At 56.7% G+C, this 25,176-nt stretch overlaps 2 protein-coding genes across 2 annotated transcripts; both read left to right on the top strand.

Annotated features, from left to right (window-relative positions):
* Positions 1 to 2,434: 2,434 nt before the first annotated feature.
* Positions 2,435 to 19,771, top strand: LOC129341018 (sodium-dependent serotonin transporter-like). The gene is made up of 13 exons (XM_054995886.1): positions 2,435 to 2,597; positions 7,169 to 7,303; positions 8,393 to 8,612; positions 10,956 to 11,094; positions 11,615 to 11,749; positions 13,352 to 13,455; positions 13,956 to 14,083; positions 14,554 to 14,666; positions 15,130 to 15,261; positions 17,019 to 17,118; positions 17,690 to 17,790; positions 18,544 to 18,711; positions 19,661 to 19,771. The coding sequence occupies exons 1-13, from the start codon at positions 2,435 to 2,437 to the stop codon at positions 19,769 to 19,771; spliced, it is 1,749 nt and encodes a 582-aa protein (XP_054851861.1).
* Positions 19,772 to 21,529: 1,758 nt separating this feature from the next.
* Positions 21,530 to 24,900, top strand: C13H12orf76 (chromosome 13 C12orf76 homolog). The gene is made up of 2 exons (XM_054996627.1): positions 21,530 to 21,671; positions 22,834 to 24,900. Exons 1-2 carry the CDS (start codon positions 21,560 to 21,562, stop codon positions 22,917 to 22,919), a joined length of 198 nt encoding a protein of 65 aa, XP_054852602.1. The 5' UTR covers positions 21,530 to 21,559; the 3' UTR covers positions 22,920 to 24,900.
* Positions 24,901 to 25,176: the final 276 nt, after the last annotated feature.

Below are 25,176 nucleotides of genomic sequence, written 5' to 3'. Positions count from 1 at the left end.
AGAATATGAGCTTGTGATTCACACAAGCTCATACTGAAAGAAATGTTAGTCTTTAAAGAGCCCTTGGACTTTGGTTTTATTTTGCCCAGGCTTGGTGCAGGGGTCCCAGACACCCTGAGACGATGTAACTCCATCAAGTTTGTATGTGTGGGGGAAAGCTTTGTGTGCTTGTGTGAGGTGGGGGCAGACTCCCCCCCCCAAGAACTGGAGTTGCCACAGCATCACAATCTAGGTATTGCAATGCAAGCTATCAGGATCACGCCCCCAGGGAGCAAACTGAGGGGGCCTAGCGAGCATAACAAGGACCTTGTGCCGAAGTACAGTGGTATTGGCCAGGGCATGGGGGTCTGCATAGAGGGGCCCGGGGAATCCTCCTTCCTGAACTTCCAGGCCAGGTGAGGGGGATGCAATAGAGACGTTAGAAGAATCTTGCGGGATTGAACAGCAATCTGAGTAGCCGAGCATCCAGTTACCCAAAGACACGGAGAATCACGAATAGCAACAACCAAAGACAATTCTTTGTTACATGCAGCTTAAACATCAATTACTCGACCGTCGGGTATGGCTGCCTCCAAGGGCTTCATTAGGATTCACAATAATTGTCTTTGGTTGGAGCATCCAGTCGCCAGCAGCGGACTCCCCACAAAGTCCTGTCTGGCCACAAGCCACGAAGGAAGCCGTCGTCTCCAGGCCTTTTCCAAACAGCCTCTGCTGCGCAGCCTTTAAACGCAGAGCTTCCATTTAACTCTCATGATTCATAACTTGTGGTGGATCATGAATAGGAATCGCCCTTTTTAAGTACGGCCGAGGCTGCTGCCATCCCTGCCTCTGGTGCCAGCAAGTTCCACCAGTTAATTGTTTTGTGAGAAGAAGCCCTTTTGGGGTCTGATCGAAGCCATCAATTTTATTGGGTGACCTGAGCTTCTAATAACATAGGAAAGGGAAGAATTCCCTCTCTATTCACTTTCTCCACACCATGAATAATTTTCTAAACTTCTGTGTCCCCCCACCCTGTATCTGTCCTTATTCTAAACTTTTTTAACAAACCCCAAAGGCTTTTAACCTTCCTGCATGCACAGGGTGCTCCGGTCCCTGTGCCTTCCCTCGTCAGGCCGCCATCAAATGCTCTAACGCCCCGACACAGTCACTGCACCGGAGACACAGCCCCTCTGCGGCTGTGCTGTCTACGGGCTTCTTCCTGGCCAGCCACTCCACACAATGTGTACTGCCTGCCCCTTCTTCATGCTCAGCTCCTTGCCAGGCCCGCTCCGCTCTTGGGCCTCCCCAAAAGAGCTCCTCTTGTCTTTTCAGGCGTATCTTATTTCCATAGCCCGCCTAACACCCTGGGCTCATTCCTGCTTTCCCGCCCAGAGCACACAAGACATCCTGACCCAAGTGACAATTCAATGAGTGAGAACTGAGAAACCAAACTCCTGTTACAAAATGAGCATCTACTGCAGACATTGCCCTCTTCAGCCGCCCAAACAGCTGTCCTGTGGGAGAGGAGGGCCGACATTCCTCCTCTGTGGCTCCAGGCTGAAGGGCTTTGGTTCCAGCAGAATGTTAGGAGAACCTTTCTGACAGTAAGACACTTCTGTTCCCGAGGGAGCAGGTCCACGTGGCCCTCCGTGAGCGAGAAAGGGCCCGGGTCTCCTGGGCGAGCATCATAAACATAAAAGGGAGTTTGACAAAAGCAAAGAATACTCAGGCCCTAACTAGCAGTGTTGTTGTGAGGGAAAGAAAATGCTGTGCAGATAGTGAAGTTGCTGTGCCATGTGTTGGCAGGGGTGCCAGTTTTCCCCGCTGCCGTAAGTGAACTGGGCTCCCAAGTTGCTGTACAGATCAAGAACAACGGCCTCCATCCATCCCTACAGAAAGGGCCTGTGGAGCTCAGAGGCTCTTCCAATGGTCAGGCAGCTTAAGGTCTTGCACTTCTCTACTGCAAGCGCTGCCCAGTGCCCACCCAGAAGAGGCCAGAACAGAGGGCTGGTGGACTCAGCTCTTCCCCTCCTTCCAAGCCGATGCCAAATGACTCTGGCTGGCTCCTGAGCGCTGCACCCCCTGCATGAGCAACGAGAACTTGGATCATTCCTACAGGACATTGGGGTCTCTGGAGCCCCCCATTGCCTCAGGAATCCATACAACAACCCTGAAAGGCGGGACAGTAGTATTGTCCCCTCACAGAGGCTGAGTACGGGGCAGTTGCCTTGCCTAAGGCCCGGGAGTGCGTTTGTGGCAGAGAGGAAGCCTCCCCAGGCTCCTGCTCCACGCTGAAGCACTGGCCAGCCGCCTGCCCTGGCCTCCCAAGGCCCATCCTCCCAATGGCTGCACGGGAGAGGCGGAGGCTCCTCAGCTGGCCCTGCCCTCCTGGGGTCTGCCAGCTCCTCCCGGCTCCTTCAGCAGCCATCCTGCGGGGGCTTCCAGGGGAGGCAGGATGCCGGCCTCAGCGGAGGGTCTTCCCAGGCCCGCGGGGACCGCAGCCCCCAGCCGGGACAGGTGGAGGACAAAGGCGGACTTCCTTCTGTCGGTGGTCGGGTTTGCCGTCGACCTGGGCAACGTCTGGCGGTTCCCCTACATCTGCTACCAGAACGGAGGCGGTAAGGAGACCGAGAGGCGTTTCGGGCTGGGAAATGGGTCCAGGGCCCCCCTTTAGCTCGGAAAATCGTCCTTCTCCGGCCTTGGGTCGAACACTCGCTCGCCGGCTTGCCAAAGTGTGCGCGGTTTCCTTTCCAGCGCGCAGCCAGAACAGCAAGCCCGGACTGCCGCCTGGCCTCCCCCCTTAACGTGGGGCGCTGGGAACATGCCGAACCGAACCGGCCGGCCGGCCGCGCCTCTCCCTAACTGCAGGTGCTGCTCCAGGCGGCCCGGAGGGGCGGACGCGACCGGCTCTGAGCAGCGCCGTCGGACCTCCGGCAGAAGTTCGCGGGCGGGCGGGCGGGCGCTTCGCGGCTCCTCGAGAGCTGTCCATGGTGCTGGCGCCAAAGACCGAGTCGCAGGCGGGCGCCTTTTTATTCTAGCGACCGCGTTTGGGGGCCAGACGCCTTCGCCTAGAAGGTTTACGCCCGGAGGAAGAGAAACGCCCTCCGTAGCCTTTAGGATGCCACCAGAAGAGGTAGCCCTGTTAGTAGCAGTGGACAAGAGCAAGAGCCCAGTAGCGCCTAGAAGATTCACCACGTTTGTCCAGAGGAGTTAGCCTTATTAGTCTGCAGTTGCAAAATAGTAAAGAGTCCAGTAGCACCTTTAAGCCTAACCAACTTTACTACTTTACACAAAGGGTGATAAACACATGGAATTCGTTGCCACAGGAGGTGGTGGCAGCTACAAGCATTGCCAGCTTCAAGAGGGGACTGGACAAATATATGGAGCAGAGGTCCATCAGTGGCTATTAGCCACAGGAGATAGATGGTATTCTCTTTGTGGGGAGGTGGTGCTCTGTTGTCTTGGTGCTGGAAGGAAGGCAGTGGGAGGGCTTCTGGCGTCCTGGCCTCACTGACAGTCCTTTAGATGGCACTGGATTTCTAGCCACTGTGTGTGACAGAATGTTGGACTGGATGGGCCACTGGCCTGATCCAACATGGCTTTGCTTATGTTCTTATGTTCTTAACTTATTTGTAGCATAAGCTTTCGAGATCCACAGCCCTCTTCGGCAGATTTGTGGTAGGGTATGAGCTTTCCTGAGCCACAGCTCACTTCACATCTGAAGCTCACAGAAGCTCATACCCTACCGCAAATTTTGTTAGTCTTACAGGTGCTACTGGACTCTTGCTGCAGGAGTCCCAGACAATTCGCTCTGGCAACGGGACACACCCAGGGGTCTTGGGGCACCTTCACGATTTACACCTTTGCTGGGAGCAAGCCAAATCGGAGGAGGGTCTTCCAGCCAGAGGCCAGCAAGTGAGCAAAGATCTCCTCCGCACAGTGTGCGAATGCCAAGTTCGCACCAAGGGCCCCCTCCTCGCCCCCTGCATTCGGGGGGGGGGTGATTATTCCTGCCTCAGTCAGTCTAGGGCCAGAGTAGGAAGCCTTTGCTCGGCTCCCAGGTCGGGGGCTTAGGGCTGCCGTTGCAGAGGGCGGGCTCCGGAGTCTCCCTTCCGCCCCATTTCCACCCTCTTGCGACCAAGTGGGACAGGCAGTAACTGGCACTCGTCCTTGCTCGAAGGCTCCAATGAAGGGCCAGGCAATGAATTTACGCCGCTCCCAGAAACTTTCTGGAGTCGCAGGATTTCGCGACTTGTTTCTTGAAAACTCCGGCGCCTGCTTTTTGTTCCCGGCTGTAGCCCAGGTGGGTGCAGGAAAAAGGCACCTCCCGTGGCCGAACTCCCGAGGTGCTTTGGATGGCCTCGGGGCCAGCCGGGTTGCTTTTCGGTCTGGCCGGGTTCTGAGCAGCAGGGCACGCTTTCTGGCTTTGCGGGCCCCTCGCATCCTTCGCAGAGATGGGAAGGAGGGGCCCGCTGTCATCTCCGGCCGCGCTTGACAGCAACCCCGATCTGTTCTTTCCCAAATGGGGTGTCGGGGGGGGGTTAGGCGCGCCGGTATGTGGGGGGGTCTGCTTTTCACGCGGTATACGTGCCCTCAGCACAATGCAGCCAGTGGAGGAGTTGTCGAGCCCAGGGAGAGGCTCTTAAAAGGCAGGCAGAGAAGTTTTAATTTCCTGCCCGCCCCCTTCCAGCTGTAAATACACCTCCCCATTGCTCTGTCTTCCTCCTTCAAACTGGTTCCCTTCTCCGTTCTCCCTATAAATAATTATTTTTTCCCTTAAGGCAACGTTGCAACGATTGCCCCTGACCCTATTCTCCTGCCCTCCACCTCCAAATCGCTGTAGGATTGCAGGTTCCCCTGGGGAGGCAGCGTGCAGCCTGTGGATAACCCCCCCCCCCATCATCACTGCCTTCCCCTCCCTTCCAACATTGTGTATTCGTTTCTTTCTTGGTTTTTTGGCTGTGTACAGACATCCGGTTCAATAAATTATTGGCATGAATGGAAAATAAAAAGATAACACTGATTTGTTCACCGCTCTGAGTGGAGCACTATCTGTCCTGAAGAGCGCAATTGTTATTACTGTTATTTGTAGAAGACGTTTCTTCCCCGATTCCTGCACCTTCCGACGCCCTCCCGCATTCATCTGACGGAATCACACTGAGGGGGGAGGGGGGAGCAGCCTCGCCCTATGCGCGTTGATTCCCCCAAACACAGGTCGTCTCAATAGGCCTTACTGCCAAGAAAGCTGCCCAACCTCCTTTTATTTGGGGATGCTGCTGGAAGGGGGGGGGGGCTGCCCCACTGAGCCACAGCACCGCCCCCCCCCCACCGGGATGCTTCAGCAAAATTGGGGAGGACGGGACGGGGCGAGGCGGTGTGAGCAGCAGTTGCCCGCTTATTAGATGGCGCAGGAATGAGATTGCTTCTGCACACCGTTGCCCTGGCCAGGCGCACATTTGCGCTGCTTTCCCTTCTCTGGGGCTGGATCTCTTGCTCAAAGGTCCCGACCGCCCTGCACCCACTCAGTCGCTTGGAAGATCGCCCGCCTCCGCGGAGGCTGGGTGCAAACATGCTTGCTTGCAAAAGGGTGCCCCTTCTTCTGCCCCATCTCCAACAGCCTGGGAGAGAGAAGCCAGACCTCATGGGTATCAGGAGTGGCCAATGAACATGGAGGGAACTTTTCTCACCAGAGAAAACTTTTTTCACCAGAGAAAAGTGGTTTTTAATTGTATTTATATGTTTAAATGTTTTTGAGCATTTTACTGTAACCCACCCTGAGCCCGTTTGCGGAGAGGGTGGGCTATAAAATGAATGAATGAATGAATGAATGAATGAATGAATGAATGAATGAATGAATGAATGAATGAATGAATGAATGAATGAATGAATGGTTAACCCCAGCGCTGCAGGCCTTCAAGGTGATGAGGATGCAGGGGCATTTCCAAGAGCCCAGAGCAGCTCCAAGTACCTCTATACAACTACTTAGATGGTGAGGTTAGCCAGTCTGGCCTGTGCCTGGATGGGAGATCAGGGACATCCCGGCCCCCACCTCTCACTCTAAAGTAAGCTGCCTTGAGGGCCAGGAGGTGAGAGAGGTGGGACAGCAGAATCAGAAATGAAGATCTTTGAGGATTTCAGCTCAAACACAGCTCTGGGCTTGGGGCAGATTGTGGCCAGACTTAGGTGCACCAAAGAGTTCTGTGGGACCTTCAAAACTTCTTATTGCATGGGGGGGAGGTGTTGTGGGACAAACACCCCTTGTTTGCTGCTCAGAACCCACAACAGACACTCTTGCCTTTAAGATGCCCCTGGCCTCTTAATTGCCCCTCTGGAATGCTGCAGATCTACTACTTCTGGTACGAGCACGTCAGCTTCTTTAGAAGCCTTGCATGAGAGTTTTTTCGGTATAACCCCTACTCCCAAGGTGTGCTGGTTCCACCAGAAATGATAGGCCCCTGCTAGCCCACTCCCAGTGGCTTGCAAGGGTGAGTAATGGATGTAGACATTTGGGGGAGAATTGACTGAGCTTCCATTCTGGCTGCACATCAGGAGAAATTCCCTGACTCTGAGAGGGATATGACAAAGGGACCCGTTTGGGGGAGGAGGCCCTCCCTTGCTGCAGGTCTTCAGGCACAGGCAGGACAGGGTGGGGTGCCTCTGTTGGAGATCCTCTAGCACTGGCTGTCCTGTATTGCGCAGGGACTACTGATTGATCTGGCACATTCCCAGACAAGATGCCCAAGCACCCTGAGGGCCAAATAAAAACACAACTAGACCATGCTGGGTGGGGCTAGATGGTCTCTAAGACCCCTTCCAAGCACGGGTCTCCTTCTGCAATACAGCTCCCACCCAGGTCTTGTCTGCCCCAGGCATTTCCTGCTTTTCTCTTTGTGGCCTCAGCAAAAAGTTACATTAGAGCTTGTCCCAGCCAGCAGTCTTTCTCAAGACCCTGGGCCAGAAGGCGGGGGATGCCGACAGAAGTATCTTTGGCCCACGACAAGTGCTTCTTTTCCCCTGCAGTGAAAAGCTTCACCTTCCTGAGTACCAAGATGCTGTTGATATCAGAAAAGGCTGGCTTGCCCGGTCTGGCTAGCTGGCACCGTTCCCATCCAAGCCACAACTTGTCAGTCGGGCAGGCATCGTTGAGGCTGCAAGGTAACCCTCAGGTTTTGCCCTCCTCTCTCCGCAGGAGCTTTTCTCATCCCCTATGCCCTGATGGCAGTTTTTGGAGGTGTGCCCCTCTTTTACATGGAGCTGGCTCTGGGGCAGTTCCACCGTGTTGGAGCCATTCCCATCTGGAAGCACATCTGCCCCATTTTTAAAGGTAACTCTACTGTGAAGCAAGCCAGGGCAGCAGGCCAGTTATGCCCAAGCTAAAAGCCACAGTTCAGAGACCCAGATTATGAGGGGCCTCTAAACGCAACCCTCTCCCCAAATTACTAAATGACCTTTTTTGGTAACCTACTGGGCTGCTTCTGCTTGACGTAGCCTATGGCCTGAGCATGTCCTAGTCTGGCCCTGGGGTGGAGAATTAGAAGCCGAATCATTTGCCCAGAGAAACAAGCAATAGCAGTGGGATTTTGCGGGCTTTTAGAATATAGTTTCTAGCTTCAGGGCCCATTCAACAAACTTAAGATTCATCATTCAGAGACAAATTTCACTCAACCTATCCCAAGTTTAATTACTTTAAAGAGCTGAGCTGCAGCTTCAGAGACTTCCCAGGTGCTAGACCCCCCCCCTTTTCTGCCCTGTGATCTCACTTTAATCCCTGCCTGCTGTCTGAAGTGGTACGGACTTGCAGAACTGCAGCCTGCCAAGATTATACCATGACAGCAGTGCTAAACAGCACCCAGAATGCTCAAGGGCCACTGCGAATGGAACCTGCCACCCCCCCCCCCTTCCAGGCCAGCTTCAAAACTTTATCCAGCCTCTGAGATGACAAGGCAGCAGTGCAGGACAGCACGTGGGCCACCCAGCAACAGGCTGGCTTTTGCAAATCTAGCGGATGAAGCTTGCACCAGGCAGTCTTCAAATGGTGCTCTGCCCTTTCCCAGCTGGGCCCAACAGTTGCTGAAAATGGCCCCATCCAAGCCCCTGGAAACATCCTTTAGGGGGGCTGTCCCCAAACCATTTGCCTGTAGGCCATGCAAAGCTTTGCCTACTGCTGAGGCAGAAGAGCAGACAAAGCTGTGGCAACCCTTGCTATTTCTGGAGGAATGACCCCTTTCTTGCCCCTTGCACACACACCCCAGGGGAACTTTGAACCCCTCCAAAGTCCCGGTCCTGATGCCAACCATAGATGACCAGAGCAAAAAATCTCCAGCAGTTCTGGGTCCCCAGACAGCCCAGGGTGTGTGTGGGGGGAGGGGGCAAGCGGCCCGGCCCAGCAGGCACCCTTCGGTTCCCTCTGCAGGGATTGGCTTTGCCATCTGCATCATCGGCCTCTACGTCTCCTTCTACTACAACACCATCATCGCCTGGGCGCTCTACTATCTCTACTCCTCCTTCACCACCACGCTGCCCTGGACCAGCTGCACCAACCCCTGGAACACCCCCAACTGCACCAGCTACTTTGGGAAGAGCAACGTCACCTGGACCAAGGGCTCCACGTCACCTGCAGAGGAGTTCTACATGTAAGGGGCCAGGAGGGCAGAGGGGGCGGGGCCTGGAGGAGTTCTACATGTAAGGGGCCAGGAGGGCAGAGGGGGCGGGGCCTGGAGGAGTTCTACATGTAAGGGGCCAGGAGGGCAGAGGGGGCGGGGCCTGGAGGAGTTCTACATGTAAGGGGCCAGGAGGGCAGAAGGGGTGGGGCCTGGAGGAGTTCTACATGTAAGGGGCCAGGAGGGCAGAAGGGGTGGGGCCTGGAGGAGTTCTACATGTAAGGGGCCAGGAGGGCAGAGGGGGTGGGGCCTGGAGGAGTTCTACATGTAAGGGGCCAGGAGGGCAGAGGGGGCGGGGCCTGGAGGAGTTCTACATGTAAGGGGCCAGGAGGGCAGAGGGGGCGGGGCCTGGAGGAGTTCTACATGTAAGGGGCCAGGAGGGCAGAAGGGGCGGGGCCTGGAGGAGTTCTACATGTAAGGGGCCAGGAGGGCAGAAGGGGCGGGGCCTGGAGGAGTTCTACATGTAAGGGGCCAGGAGGGCAGAGGGGGCAGGGCCTGGAGGAGTTCTACATGTAAGGGGCCAGGAGGGCAGAGGGGGCGGGGCCTGGAGGAGTTCTACATGTAAGGGGCCAGGAGGGCAGAGGGGGCGGGGCCTGGAGGAGTTCTACATGTAAGGGGCCAGGAGGGCAGAAGGGGCGGGGCCTGGAGGAGTTCTACATGTAAGGGGCCAGGAGGGCAGAGGGGGCGGGGCCTGGAGGAGTTCTACATGTAAGGGGCCAGGAGGGCAGAGGGGGCGGGGCCTGGAGTTCTACATGTAAGGGGCCAGGAGGGCAGAAGGGGCGGGGCCTGGAGGAGTTCTACATGTAAGGGGCCAGGAGGGCAGAGGGGGCAGGGCCTGGAGGAGTTCTACATGTAAGGGGCCAGGAGGGCAGAGGGGGCGGGGCCTGGAGGAGTTCTACATGTAAGGGGCCAGGAGGGCAGAGGGGGCGGGGCCTGGAGGAGTTCTACATGTAAGGGGCCAGGAGGGCAGAGGGGGCGGGGCCTGGAGGAGTTCTACATGTAAGGGGCCAGGAGGGCAGAGGGGGCGGGGCCTGGAGGAGTTCTACATGTAAGGGGCCAGGAGGGCAGAGGGGGCGGGGCCTGGAGGAGTTCTACATGTAAGGGGCCAGGAGGGCAGAGGGGGCGGGGCCTGGAGGAGTTCTACATGTAAGGGGCCAGGAGGGCAGAGGGGGTGGGGCCTGGAGGAGTTCTACATGTAAGGGGCCAGGAGGGCAGAGGGGGCGGGGCCTGGAGGAGTTCTACATGTAAGGGGCCAGGAGGGCAGAGGGGGCGGGGCCTGGAGGAGTTCTACATGTAAGGGGCCAGGAGGGCAGAAGGGGCGGGGCCTGGAGGAGTTCTACATGTAAGGGGCCAGGAGGGCAGAGGGGGCAGGGCCTGGAGGAGTTCTACATGTAAGGGGCCAGGAGGGCAGAGGGGGTGGGGCCTGGAGGTTGCCAGAGAATCCCCAGCTCTGCTTCACCTTTGCTCCTATGCCTTGAAGAGCTCTTTGAGGTGCACCGAGGGAACAAGAGAACTTACTACTGTTCCTCTGTAGGCTTCAGCAATAATACATCAATTGGTTCATTTCTAAGGCCCAGAAGGCTTACAGAAGCACAATAATCAATTGTCCCCCTTCCTGGGCTTTCTCCTGGGGGTGGGGGGAATTCTGCACCCCCGTTTAAGGTGCAAGGGCCTTTTTCTTGTTTCCCTCTGTGAATGCCACAGGTAGTACTTCCTCCAAGTAGGAACACTGGCCTCTCTCCTGCCTCTTCCGAGGACTTGGGCAGAGGCAGGCCTTAGCCCGCACCATCCCTCCAGGGACTGAAAGCGGGGGGGGGGGGGAGGTTGTCTCCTGCGTGCCACGCAGTTTCTCCGCCTGCCTCCCCAACTCGGTGCATTTGTCTCCTCCAGGAAGCTCAGGGTGGCACACAGGCTGCTCCCTTCCCCATCTCATCCTCACAACAGTCCTGTGAGGCAGGCTAGGTGAAGAGAGAGGGGCTGGCTCAAGTTTCCTGGCAGAGCGGGACCTACAGCGCTGGCTGCCCTGCTCCCAGGCTGGCACTATAACCACTGCAGACACGGTCTCTGGCCCAGTATTGCCCTCTCTGCTGGGCACCAGAGATGCCTCCACTGGAGATACCTGGCTCTGCTGCGGTGCTGCTTCCATCTCTGGTGCCTGCGCAGGAAGTGAGACTGGGATGCCGCAGTGAGTTGGGGCAGGGGAGGAAGCAGGCCCCCTTGCTCACCCAAGCCAGCCCCAGGCCGCCTCCAGCAAAGAAAAAGGCTTGTCGGTCCAGCCTGGCTGCTGTGACTTGTTTCCATCTTTCTTTGCCCCAGGAGGAGAGTTCTGGTGCTCCAGAACTCGCAGGGCCTGGATGAGGTGGGCGGCATCCGCTGGCACCTGCTCCTCTGCCTCTTCCTCATCTTTACCATTGTCTACTTCAGCCTCTGGAAAGGGGTCAAGACCTCTGGAAAGGTAACTCCAGCCGTGCCCAGTTTGGGGTATGCCAGGTGCCCCTGCTTGGACTCCTGTCGGCCTTTGCCCCCTCAGGACTCCAGCCTCGTGGCCCTCTGCCCTACCCAGCAGTGTACTGCTGGCATGCCCCATATGGGGAGAGTTGGGGGGGTCACCCAGAAAAGCCAACCATTTGCAAGACTGCAGACACTCATCAGGTTCAGCAGGATTTAGGTCCAGGGGCACCTTAGAGATCAACATGGTTTTCAGGGCAGGAGCATTTGAGAGCCAGAGCTCTCCAGCAGCTGAAGGAGGGAGCTCTGACTCTCGAACCTTCATACCTCTGGAAAGTCTCATGGGTCTCAAGGGTGCCACCGGACTCAGATCCCGCCCTTCTACTGCAGACCAACATGGCTGGCTTCTTCCAACTATCGTCATGTGTATTCATTAAGTCCATTTACCCCATCTTTCCCTCCAACGGGAACTCAAAGGGGCTCACAACATTGCGGCTCTCTCTCTCCCCCTCTCTGCCTCCCCCCAGGTGGTTTGGGTGACGGCCACGCTCCCCTACGTTGTTCTGCTCATCCTGCTGATCCGTGGGACAACACTGCCTGGCGCCTGGAGAGGGATCGTCTTCTACCTGCAGCCCAACTGGGAGAAGCTCAGAAGCACAGCCGTAAGCCAACCGGGTGCAAGCAGATGCGGACAGCTGCTCCTCCGCACAGCAGGGCTGGGGCAGCCCGCATTTCCCCCTGGTGGCAGCCCCTGTCTTTATCTGCTGCATGCAGGCTGAGATTCAAGACAGCCATGCTAGGAGAAGGAGGCCACAGCGGATGGTCCCTGGAGTTGTGTCAGTCCATTTGCAGCATTCATTTTCTAGCCACCACCCTGCAGGTACCCCTGGCGACAAAAGAACAGAGCATCAGGGCACCTCACTTCAGTCACTGCCAGTATAGTACAAGACCTTCGATGCCCAGCATCAACTCCTCCCCACCCCCCACCACTGCCCCTGGAGCCGATTCCTCAATGCCCTCCTCCTGACACTGGTGCCAGAAACACAGCAAAAGGCTCCGAGGCGGGGAGGATTCTCCAGCCATGCCATCCATTATGCCGGAGGGGGTCCGTGCCTGGCAGAGAAGGGGAGGGGTGTACAAAACAACTTGAACCTGTCTTTGTTTTGCTGTGCAGGGCAGACACTGCACAGTCAAAGTGCAAGGTGGGCAGCTCACTGCAAAGGACCCCCCCCCCCCAGTACAACTGCCCTTTCCCCACATGCACAAGAGCCCCCTCCCTCTGTCTGGCAGAGACCCCACAGAAGATCAGAGGACCGAAAGAGCTTCATTATTCCCTCGGAAGTCGGAGGCCCTTGGAAATGCAAATCTCTAATTGAATCACCCATCTCATTTGTTGTCTTGGAGGGAGGGGTCATCTCTCCGGGGGCTGCTCCCTTTTCTGCCTCTTCTTTGCAAAGGCAGCCCAACAAAAGGCTTTCTGCCAGTCCTGACCTCTGAGCTACATGCACGAATTTTCATTAAAGGTAATCAGGTGTGTTTGGGGAGGGGGGGTTGCTGTGCAGAAGGACCCTTTCTGAAGGGATGAGGCCGGGCACAATTGCATTGGGGGTGCACACACCCATTCCCTTCTCATGTCACACAGGCAAGCAGGGACCCAGGCCAGAGGTAGGCTCAGCCCTTTCCTGCTGGTTCCTAGACCCGTAAGGCGACACACCTCTCTGCAATGTCAGGGCTGCTGGTGGCGAGGGAGTGTGTGAGCCAAGGGAGGTGGGGGGTGCCGCGGGATTATCTGCAATATGGCTGAAGATGCTGCGAGTGAATACACAGAAGGATTCTGCGTGGCATTACAAAGGGCCCTGGGATCACAACGTCAGGGCCCTTTTTACTGGGGGTGGGGTGGGGGAGTGGGTGGCCCCAGGACTCATGCAGGACAGGGGCCACCTTTACACCAGGAAACAGCACTGTGTTTTAGTGCCCGAAACGATTGGCTCTTTCCCCTTCTAAGCTGGCAGCACTTAACTGTGAAAACCTGACTCCAGGTCTGAGGTTTGATTGGCGATTTTAAAATAAGAATATGTGGACCTTTCCTTTTTCCAGCTGAGGAAAAAACTCAAAGTGATCCGGGGCTGGGGCTCCAATGAACACTGGGTCCCTCTGGGCCTGCAAAAGGGCCTGTGGGGCCCCCCACGGCATCTTGGGGCAGCTCTGTGCCCCGCTGCTAGACCGCTGCTAACAGGAGCCTTTCTGTCTCTGGCTTCCTCAAGGTGTGGGTGGATGCGGCCGCCCAGATCTTCTTCTCGCTGGGGCCGGGCTTCGGCGTTCTCCTTGCTCTGGCCAGCTACAACCCATTCAACAACAACTGCTACAGGTAAGCCGTTGTGACCTGCTCCTCCTTCGGGGACCCCACATTCTTCCTCCTCAGAATCCTTCCAAAGCAGACATCCGGCTAGCTAAGCTTCTCGGCGGTTCTCTGGGGTTCGGCCCTCACCCTCTCCCCTCAGCACCAAAATGGCTCACAAGTAAAGCAGAGGCTCCCCCGTACAATTTGCCTGGATTGGCCAAATTTAGAGAACAAGCTGATGTCCCTCCTCTGGAAACAGCAACTTCTATTGCTCCTGATGGGAGGGAAGCAATAAGCTTGGAACCACAGAGGCAGCTGCACTCAGCGGCGCTGCCCCTCCTGGCCTTGACGCTTCCTTGACAGCACAAGCCAAGAGAGCCTCCTGTTTTGTGAGTGGGCCACACAGAACCCGTTGGCTGCCGTTGCCTCCGAGAAGGCCAGTCCGGGGGCCAGAGGCAGCCCTGAGCCACCTTGTGGGGCCTCTCTTCTCTCTCCACCTCCCTCCCTCCCTCTTCACCTGCCTGCAGGGACGCCCTGGCCACCAGCGTCATCAACTGCCTCACCAGCTTCCTCTCTGGATTTGTCATTTTCACCGTCTTGGGCTACATGGCAGAAATGAGGGGCGTGGAAGTGGAGGACGTGGCAAAGGACAAAGGTGGGTGCCCCCCACGTCCCTCTGTCCTGCCCACTGGCATCAGGGTCAAGGGCTAATTTCATCACCAGTGGCCCCTGCCCGCCCTGAGTCTTGAGCACTGGGAATGTTCTGGCCCTGAGGACCCCAGAGCAAGCCTTGAGACGTCAGCGCCTAATACAGGACATTCTGAGCTTGGTGCTTCTGTCCACGTAGCCCGCAGGGGGCATCCCATCTCGCTGCAGAAGAATTGTACTTTATTTTCAATGCAATCCCAAAGAAAGTTACTCCAGTCTACGCCCATTGAAATCAATGGGCGTAGACTGGAATAACTCTGTTTAGGGTTACACTGTTAGTTTTTCGGGAGAGGAAGAGCCAGTGCTCTCTCTCCAGCTCATGCAACATGCGATGCGTCTCTCTTGTCCTGCGATTCCACCCTGAGCCACGTGCTCCATTTCCTCGACACTTTTGCCAAATGCGGCTCGTCTCCGTAGGGCCCAGCCTCCTCTTCATCACGTACCCCGAAGCGATCAGCAATATGGTTGGCTCCACCTTCTTTGCCATCTTATTCTTCCTCATGATGATAACGCTGGGACTGGACAGCACGGTAAGCCTTTTAAACAAAGGTCATTTAATGGAAAATTTTGCCATCTTCCGGGCATGGTCACTGGGGCAGTCGGGGGGGGGGGAGGTAGTTGTGAATTCCCTGCATTGTGCAGGGGGCTGGACTAGATGACCCCAGAGGTCCCTTCCAACCCAGATGCCAAAAGGGCACACCGCACTTCATTCTGTATCATTCCAGACGAATTGGTAACATTTCTATTCAAGAGACAGACTACAGGTGGGATCCCCCTCCCAGCGTCTGGAGGCAGGGGGAAGCTCTTTGCATGGTAGCCAAGTGCTACTTTTTGTGGAATGGGTCTACGGGTTACAACCATAAACCAGGTTGCAAACTTATATTTTTAAATGATTACATAGGCCAGTCTCCACCAAAGCTCTCCAACTACCCCCATCCTAAGCAGGGTGCCTTTGTTGACTTGGGCTCAAATCTTTTTTGGGGGGATTTGCAGTTTGGGGGCCTGGAAGCTGTGATCACGGCAATCATGGATGAATACCCACACCTCCTGGCTAAGCGACGAGAGCAGTTTGTCTTGGGACTGATCACCGTGAGCTTTCTTGGCTCCCTGGCTACACTTACCAATGTGAGTAGCCGGTGGGGGAGGGGGCTTGATTGTCTCTCTCCGTCCTGCTGCTGCCTTTCTTAGGGGGTGGGCATGTTCCAAGCTGAGCACGCCATCTCCAAGGACTCCGGGCCCTTGCCTAGGAGACCTGTGCTGAATTTCATTAAGCGTGTTGCCCTCTGTCCACATATCCTGGCTCCCTCTTCTCTCAGCAGAGGGCCAGGCCGATGCCTCGGGCCAAAGCAGAAACACCAGAATTGCCCTGTTGGCTCAGAGCAAAGCTCTGTTCTGTTGAGTCCAGAATCCAACAGTGGCCATCCAGAGGCCCGGGGGGGGGGGGGGGTCAGGCCTTTCCTACTGCTCGTCTCGTCCTCGGCATTTGAGATGCAGATATAGAGCCTCTGTCCATGGAGATTCCAGTTAGCTTCTTTAGTTCAAAGCCAGGGCTTTTTTTCAGCTGGAACGTGGGGGAACGGAGTTCCGGAACCTCTTGAAAATGGTCACATGGCTGGTGGCCCCGCCCCCTGATCTCCAGACAGAGGGGAGTTGAGATTGCCCTCCATGTCGTGGGAGCGGCGCGTAGGGCAATCTCGACTCCCCTCTGTCTGGAGATCAGGGGGCGGGGCCACCAGCCATGTGACCATTTTCTCCAAGGGCAACCCACTGAGTTCCACCACCTCTTTTCCCAGAAAAAAAGCCCTGTTCAAAGCCATCATTAACCTCAGGTTGCCTTCCCATTCATCTGATTTCTGATCTCCCCAGGCCACTGACCCAAACTTCTATCAATAGAAAAATCTAAGGGTGTGGGGGGCGGGCGGGGTCTGCATCTCTGGCTAGCTCATTGCTATCACCTTATGGGTCCCAGTTATGAATGACAAGTGGAGGGGGGGGGGTGTCAGCCCAGTTGCCACAAATGCAAGGAGCTGGGATTTGCTTTTTCCCTTTTGAAAAGTTTTTTTTTAATTTACTGACTAAATTTAAATTTTATGGTTCAGCTGTAAAAGTTTCCAAGGCAGTTTACAAAACAAGTGCAGATCGGACAGCAGGATTTCAGCCCAGCGGCAGCCGAGAGACCAAAAAGATTTCCAGGGCACGAGTTCTCGAGAGTCAGGGCTCCCTTCTTCGGGCAAGAGAAAGTTCAAGCCCTGAAAATCTTGCTGGTCTCCAAGGTACCACTGGACTAAAAACTCTGCTGTTCTACTGCAGGCCACACAGCTCCTTGCCTGAAACAAAGTGCAGACTGGGTTACCAACTTGCCTGGAGAAAAAAATGACCAGTCCCAAAAGTAGAGGCTTAACAGGACAGTATTGACCAGGTGATGTCCACGAAAAGGTTCAACCATCCGTTTCCATACTTTAAGAAGACAAATGTGCAGCTGAGTCACAACCAGCTGCAGGCCACCTTGTCCACGGGGCATTCCAAGCAAGCTTGGGGGTTTGCCTCGGCCTCCCCCAAGCCTCTGTCAAGGCAACGGGGTGCTTTTTCTCCAGGCCAGATGGCAACACCAAACTACAGTCTTTACATCCAGACCCACCAAAACCAGCCAGGAGGGTCTGTTCCTTGCTACCACCTTTGCTCCCACCCTGGCATTTGCCCCGCCAAGGCAGAGGGCTCCACCCCCAAGCCCCGCCAGAATTCCTTTATTTCAAGAACAGACTATAGCCAGTCTGCAGCCAGTTTCTGCCCAGAAAACTCCATCCTTGGATATTATGTGGATGATACGACTGAGGGAGCTGCAGCTGTGCCGTTTCCCAGCTGAAACCGCTCCGTTATTCTAGGGCGGGTCCTACATTGTGAAACTCTTGGAAGAGTTTGGTGCTGGCTGCTCCATTTTAGCAGTGGTGCTACTGGAAGCCGTTGCTGTCTCCTGGTTTTATGGTAAGAGGCACCATTCTGCCAGGGTGGGGGCAGAGGGACCCTCCACCCTGTTGTCAAAATTAGCCCCCTCCTCCAAGGGTTTGGCCCCCTAGGAAAAGGATTGGACAGAGACAGCCCTGACCTCCTCAGAGGAAACGTGGAATAAAAATGAGATAAACAGATAGAACCAGGGCCTGACCCTGCGGCTGATACCTCTGCTCTGGCCGCAAGCTGTGGGGTCTGGCTGCAGTTACTCCCCAGTGAAGATGCAGCCTCCTTGCTCTGGCTTTTCATCTGGCTTGTCCCTGGCACCCCAAAACACATCCAGAGGTTGAATACCAGCAGCTCCATAAGATTGAGGGTCTTGCATGGCCAGGCCTGCAGTTTGGTCTGCACAATTAGAAGAGCAGGAGCACAGACTCCCCTTTTTGCTCCCCAGGGCACATCCCATAAAGTAGGAAGCAGGGGGCCCACCCCAAGGGTCCTGTGGACCATACAAGGCCCTCTCCCCTGCACGGGTCTCCATTCCTCCACCCCAGGAATAGGTAAAAGTACAAGCCGGGCTTTCATCATCGGCCATCCTGCTTCTTAGGAATCCAGCAGTTCTGCAGTGATGTGAAGTCCATGCTGGGATTTACACCGGGGATCTACTGGCAGGTGTGCTGGGTGGCCATCAGCCCGGCCTTCCTGGCGGTGAGTGCCAAGTGATGACGACACCCTTGGTGTGTGCCATACCTTGCAGAGGAACTTAACAGACAGGCCCCTGCACCAAAAATGCCTACAGTGTGATTTTGCCAGCGAGGAGGCCGCACTCACCAGGCAAGCCAGCATGCCTGTCCTCAGGACATCTAGAGAGCGCTTGAATTTCCAGGCGGTCCTGCCAATCAGCTTTTCATAGGTAACCTCAGAACTCAAATCACGCTACAAGAAAGCAGAGCAAGTTTCCAGCTCTCGGCATTAGCGGGGGTGGGGGATTCTAATGTTTCTTACCCCACGGATGGCTTGAAATCAGAGAGATTCTGACTGTCAGTACAGGAGAGCTGAGCACGTAACAGCACTCCGAGTTTGAGACTGGCGCCCATCCCTGCTCCCCGCTTGCCTCCTTTGCACCCTGGGCTGATTACTGCGCATGGAATATGCAGCAAACAAAAAGTGAAAGAAGGGGGAAAAAACTCAATGGGAAGCTCTTAAAACTGAATAGTAAGGCAAGCTGAAATTGAGCATCTGTCAGATCAAAGGCTGTGCCCCGTATCTGCCGGGTTGCAAACGCCCTCTTAAGTCTGACTGCTTGTTCTGAACGTTTTGGCGGATGCTGGCAGCTGCACAGCTTCTGCCCGGGAGGGTAGCAACCCATCAAAAGGACAGGGAGAGGATGAGGGGGTTGGGCTTTCTCATGTTTCTTTCCCCATGCCACGCCTTTGCAACCAGACTTTTCTTGCTGACTAGTTCATCATCATCAGCTCCCTCTTGGACCAGCCTCCCCTCACACTGTTTGACTACCAGTACCCAGCATGGAGCATCTCGGCAGGCCACCTTATTGGCGCCTCTTCTTTCCTTTGCATCCCCGTCTACATGGCCTACAAGCTCGTCTGGACCCCAGGATCTCTCAAGCAGGTTAGGGCAGGAGAATCTTCACAGTAAAGAGTAATCCAGCAGTGGAATCGGCTGCCTCGGGATGTGGGGGGTTCCCCTTCATGGGCTGTCTTCAAGGAGTGGCTGGACGAATCCTTGTCGGGGATGCTTGAGGCTGTTCCTGCCCTGGGTAGGGGGTTGGACTAGATGGTCTGTGAGGCCCCTTCCAACTCTAGCATTCTACGAATCCCAGGAGCTGGGGAGGGGGAGCCACTTCACTCCAGGACTGGGAATCTGAGCTTCCTTACTAGAGAGTAAGATTACATTGAACTCAGTGGAAATTGCCAAGTAAAAATGCTTGTGTTCGCTCTGTACAACTTAAGACGCTTTAGTGTAAAGCTGCTATAGCAAAAGCTTGGAACAGAGCCCGTGGGGGGGGGATTACATTTAACCAGAGCCTGGGAGGGACACCTCTGCAAGCCCATTACCAAGATATAGTCCCTTAATGCCATTTTTGAAACAAAACAGAAGTGTTCCCCCTTTTATGGCTAACAAGATTGTCTGGCTAAAATGTAAACGCATGTAATGGCTAAAATAACCATACTGGTCATTTTAGCATCCCACCTGCCCTGCCACTAACATCATATTCCTTCTGTACCGTGCCCCCCCCCCATTTTGGTTCTTGAGGTCATAAACCCATGCATGAGCCCTCGTTCAAGCTAATTCATGCAGCACTTTGCACACATTACTAGAGAAAGGACGCCTTGTGCCATTTTGCCCCACCTCCCCATTTTTCCCTAGTGCAAATGATCCCCCGGGTAACTTGTTCAGCAACCGCCCGTTTGGACTTCCCCACACTGGGAATTTGCAAGATGCTTGCTTATATCACGCGATTCTGGCATGGACTGCAGCCACCACCCTCCTGGTTTGCGGCTCAGAAGCCCACGTGGGATTGGGAATCACTTGTCCATCTCTTTTCTTGCTCATCCAGCGCCTTGCAGTGTGCCTTCGACCCGAGAAGAGCAAAGGGGAGCTACCGCTGGAGACGGTGGGGGTGGCACCAGCCTCTGCATTGACCTGCCCCACTTCAAGGGAAGCATAGACTGCTTTTGCCAATACGGAAAACAACTGAAGAGCCACAGGGGGTGGGGGAGCCTTACCCACGGCCCGTGCTGCATCAGGCATCTCCGTGCTTCTCTCCCTATGAATCTGTGGCCAGATTCCTCTTCTGCAAACCAGGCCCAAGGCGGGTCTGTGCCTGCAGATGCTAAAGCCCACCCCTCACCCAGACAACCCTCGTCCCAGGCTGCGGCAACACCATGCACAATGTTTCAGCTAGCTTGGGGGGCTGCTGCTGACCAGGCCCTCCTCCGCCCCTCCTTGCTCCTGCACATTGTCTGTTTGTCCCGTGATAGTTGATGTCAAGATTTACACTCGGGATCCCTGATTGCAGTGTGGGATTTTCTGTGAGGATCAAAATGTGAGGAGCATACAGACCTACAGACCTTCCTCATCTTTCAGAAGACAAGACCTGCGAGAGAGAAAGGCAGGGCTGCGCTAAGCCTAGGGCAGGATGAGTGCTTGATGCCCCTTCCTCTCTTCTGCCGCACCAAAGTCCCAAAAGCAGATGGGGGCTGCCAAAGGGTTCTGCTGCCGGGAGGAGCTGCAGGCTGGCTCCCCCCCCCAAAGGGTGGCCTTTGTCATCCTTCGGGGTGGGGGCTCCTCCTCCCCCAAAGCGTGGCCTTTGTGGGCCCCAAGCAAGGAGAGCCATTCCTTTCCCCACCACTGGCCAGGCGAGTCCACGTCGGCAGCAGCACAGGTGTGAGTGGGCAGGGCACTCTCCTCCTGTGCCCCTGGCAGCCGGGAACCAGCCAAGCCCTCCTAGAGCTCTGCCTTGCGGTGAAGCGAAGCATTTCGGCCCCATCCCCTGCGTTTTGGCTCACACACCTTCCATCCAACTGAATGGGGTTCTCTTTCTTACACATTTTCTAAATCTCCCAACCTTATCCGGAACTGCGGGGTTGCCTCAGCCAGCTGGGCGCTTCTCTGCAACCCAGCAGGATGGAAGAAAGGGCTTGGGGGAGCCAGGCGGACGGAGGCCTCTGCAGAGACGTCCCTCCCTCCCTCCCTCCCTCCCTGCCGAAGACCCGGGCCGAAAGGGGCTGCTCCCGGAGCGTGGCCGAAGAAGAGGGCGCTTGGCCCGGGTAAGCTGGCACAGGAGGCTGCGGCCCAGGGCGCCCGCCAAAGGGTCCCTTTCCGTGTTTCTCTGAAGCGCCGCAGCGGCCGGCAACCCCGCCGGGCCTGCACCGCCCCTTGCACAGGAGGGCAGGCGGAGCGCGCGGCCGGCCCGCGGGCAGAGGGCAGCGGCGCGGCCAGGCGTGTTTGATGCTTTTCATTTTTCACCCGCCCTCCCCGCAATGCAAAAACCGAGCACACGCGGGGCCCTTTGGGGGCAACCCGCGGCAGGGGCCGGGGAGGGCTGGCCCTGCGCTGCCCGCTCGCTCCCACGCCCCTCGGGAGGCCCGGCAGCCCCGCCGCCTCTCCCGGCCCAGCTGGCTCGCTCGGCGCGAGCGGCACGCCTGGCCCGGCAGAAGCCGCTGCGGCCCCAGCGCCGCGCCGCAGCCCTCCCCGGCCGGCTGCAGCGCCTGCGGGGCGAGGGCGCGGCCCGGCCCGGCCCGGCCGGGCGTGAGCGGGCGCGCGCCCGGCCTCGGCCTCTCCCCGGGTGCAGGCGCGTCCGCGCGGGGGAGACGCTTCGTCGGGCACCCGCCGCCGCCGCCGCGCGCGCGCCGCCCCCGGGCCCTGGCTCTGGGCGGGGCTGCTGCTGGTGCTGCGCTGCGGCTTCGTGGCCGGCCGGCCGGGCTGAGCCCGCGCGGCGCCTCGGCTGTGGGGGATGCTGGCGCGGCGGGGCCAGGCGGCGGGGCTGCTGCTGCTGGCGCTGGCCGGGGAGGCGGCGGCGGACGCGCGGAGCCGGCCCTACGCCGTGCTGCGGGCGCAGAACCTGGGTGAGGCTGGCGCGGGGAGGCCGCGTGGTGGCCCGGGCCCCCTCGCCGCGCCGGGCGGGGTGGGGGGAGGCGGCTGGGGCGAGGCCCGGCGGAGCCAGCCCGGCCTGCGCCCTCGTCGCGCCCCTCCGCCCCTCGCAGGGCGCGTCTCCCGGCCGGCGCCCGCGGCCCCGCCCCTGGGCAGCAGCCGAGCCCCCTTCCGCAGGCCGGCCACGGCAGGGAGGGGAGAAGCGCCCCGGGCCGGCTTCCGGGGGCCGCCGCGGGAGCCCGAGAGCAGCCCTGGCCGGGCGCGGCGCCTCCTCTGCGGTGGCCCCGCAGCGGCCAGGAGGGCTCCGGCGCGCCGCAGCTGCACACCCGGGCGGACCGGGGGCGCTCTCTGGCCCGGGGGGGGGGGGAGGCGCTGGGGCGGCGGGCTCTCCGTCCGCGCAGGGCCCCTTCCCGGCGGGCGTTGCTGCGCTGCTCCAGACGCCGCGCGCCAGCCTGGTTTTGGGATTTCGGCGCGTTTCCCCGTTCTGAGCCGCCCAAGCCCGGCTGCCTGCTTCTCAGTTGCCCCGGCCGTTCTTCGTAGTGGCTTTCACTATGGAAACCGCCCGCGTCTCAGTGAGAAAGGCAGGCTAGGCGTAATCTAAATAAATAAAGTAACAAACGTGCCGCCTGTGCGTGCGCTCGGAACGGGGGGAAATCTAAAGGGCGGCCTTCCCTCCTCTTGATCAAACTTCCCTTGATTGTCATGTCTCCTTGCATAGTTGGGGGGGAAAGCCCACCCGCATTTGAGTTTTATTTGTTCTAGCTGCGTCCCCTTTTCTGCCACGCCGTTCTCAGAGCAGGGGAGGAGAATCACGTTTTTTATAATGCAGCAGTAGAAACTGTAGGTGCTCCTGGATCCCTTTGCAGCGAGCAATTCTCAGCCCTGCTGGTGTTTAAAATGTGCCACCGGGGACTGAACCCAGGGCTGCCGGTGCCCAGAGCAGCGGCATCACCCTGCAGCTCTGGTCCCTGCCTGTGGCACCACAGGGTGCTGCTTCAAGTAAAATGTGGAGAAACATGCCCCCTCTTAAGACCGGTGAGACCTCTGGGAGGGGGCTTATCATATCACACACACACACACAGTCGGCTGCTTTCCTCCATCTTTGTCAGCTTTTCATGCCTTTCCTTCCTCTTGCAGTTCTGATGGGAAGCGTCTTCAGCATCTTGCTAATTGCCATGATCCTGCTGGCCGTGTGTGTCTACAAGCCTCTTCGCCGGCGGTAGCGCAGGGGGCATGTCTTCGGGAGGGCCAAGCTCTGCGGTTGGCACGAAAGCCCAGCCAGGCTCCTGTGGAGTGCACTGACCCCGGTCTTCTTCCTTGACCCTCAAACCTCTGGACTTCCAGGGCTTCTCACTGATGGGACTGTGGGGCTGAGGTGGACCTTTTCCTTTTCTGCTGTAAGAGCTTTTTGCTCCTGGCCAGATGTCACCTGTTGCTGTCATGGCAGTGCCACAGAGGCGTTGGCAGGGAAGGAGTTCTTGGGAACTTGGGGGCCAGCAAAGAGGAGTGAGATCTTTAATGGTTGCTTCAGGCCAGCCCTTACATAACAGACTTTCAAGAATGCTGAGAATCTTCCTCGGGCACTGAGGGGGAAGGCTGTCTGCATTCATGAAAGTATTTGGCTGTATTGTATTTGTGTGCCTGTTGTGTCAGGGACAGTTTGTTGGCTGTGATCTTGTGAGTTGGTTCCGGCCCACTCTCCTTCTTGCAGTCTGTGTATTTTTCAGTACTATTTGCACTTCCAAGCTGGCTTGGCAACAGCACGTCGCCAATGCTCTTTAAAGATGGCCAGATCATTTTGCCTAGGAGGCCAAAAAGGCTTCTGTTCAGTTCTCTCGATCATATTTTTGTTGTTTTTGAGCAAGTTAAATTCACTCAAAGCATTCCAGTGCAATCCCAAGCCCAAGTTACACCCCTTTAAGCTCCTGTGTACGCCTCTGGTTAGGCTTGGTCTTGCATATGTGAGATGAACTTGGAAATGGGTTCCCAGGTTGTTGAGAGATCGGGAGATCTTCAGGGCCTGATCTCTGGAAGAGACAATGCAGAATGAAGCTGATCTGTCAGCTACGCTTCCCTCTGCTAGGCCAACCCACCAGAGGGGCCAGGCTAGGCTGCACCTGCTCTGTCCATTCTCTTTGAGATGCCGCCATAAATGGGGAGTGGGACCGATTTAAGTCAGTCCAGCATGCAGGAAAGGGGCCCCTGCCCAGCCTGTCTACCCAAGGAGGCAAAGCAAGTTTTTGGAAATGTTCTGTATTAAAGCAGTTAAGGCCCTCTGTTTCCCTGTGGCATGCAGAGAGGGTTTTGATATGACCCACACCTAAAATATGAACCTCCAGAATACCTGCCGTGGCTTCCAGGGGTGTGTTTCTTCCAGTGTGGTTTTCTGTCACAAATCCCCTGTATTGAGCTGGTTGGTTTGTCCAGTTTTTCTGGTTGTGGGCCGCCTCCTCCCAGTAGCTGTTCTCGTGCAAAATGGTGCATCATCGAAAGCCAGGTGTGCTTCCGGATGTTACACAAGTATCAGGAAGTACCAGTACAAGGATGCAGCGCCTCAGGTCAGCTCCCATGCTCAGGCTTTTCTCTGCATTTGGGTGGGTGGGGGCATAAAGTGGGTGTCAGGCTCCCTTTGAAATTGTTGTGGAGCATGCAAGCCCAAACCACATGCAAGCCCAGACCTCAAACACCCACACAAAACAGCACTCACTGGGCTGATAAGATGCCCGACAGTTCCTGGTGATGCTTTTAGAGTCAGCAGTAGAGAGCCCCCCACCCCTGCTGGCTTCACACCACCCCAGTAGGAAAGCCATGTACTCCCGGCTGCCGAGATCACCGACGGCATGCTTTCCAACTGAATCCCAAGTGGGGGAATCTCTCAGAGGAGCAATTGCAAGATGCAGCATGGAAAGTGGCTGAAGGTGTTCATGAGGAAAGCTGCTATCGGGTGGGTTATATTTTTTATTTTTTGTACTTGTGTATTCAGAGTAGCATTCTCTGGTGTATAGTTTTGGAACGTCTGATATGTAACAGGATCGACCTTTGTCATTGTAGTAACTTATTTTTATTTGGCAGCTTCAGTGTGGTCTCCCTCCCTGTCTGTGTGGAGGAGATCTCTGGGGCACCAGGGGTTTGTGTTCTTGGAGGGGGTGATGTTGCATTGTTCAATTTGAAAAGCGTAATAAAGCAGTCGCTTCACAGAATGGATTCCTGGCCATTGTGCACTGTTCATTTTCCGTCATCGTTGTGGCGGGCCCTTGCAATCATACATGATTCCATCCGTACTAGAATCTTGTAAAATACACCCGGCTGCTCCAGTTCAGCAGAGAGGCAGCGGCGGACGAGGGCTGCCCGGATGGGGTGCTGCTGGCGGGACTTCGCTTCAGGGGCCTCTCCCCATATCCTTGTGTTTGCACTGCTCTGAGCAAGCATGAAGGCATTAAGTCCGCTGTGTGCTCAGCATATGTTTTCTGCTCCCGCCGC

The sequence above is a fragment of the Eublepharis macularius genome, chromosome 13 (genome assembly GCF_028583425.1).
Source record: "Eublepharis macularius isolate TG4126 chromosome 13, MPM_Emac_v1.0, whole genome shotgun sequence".
Classification (NCBI taxonomy): Eukaryota; Metazoa; Chordata; class Lepidosauria; order Squamata; family Eublepharidae; genus Eublepharis; species Eublepharis macularius.
This window is presented reverse-complemented; position numbering and strand designations above follow the sequence as displayed.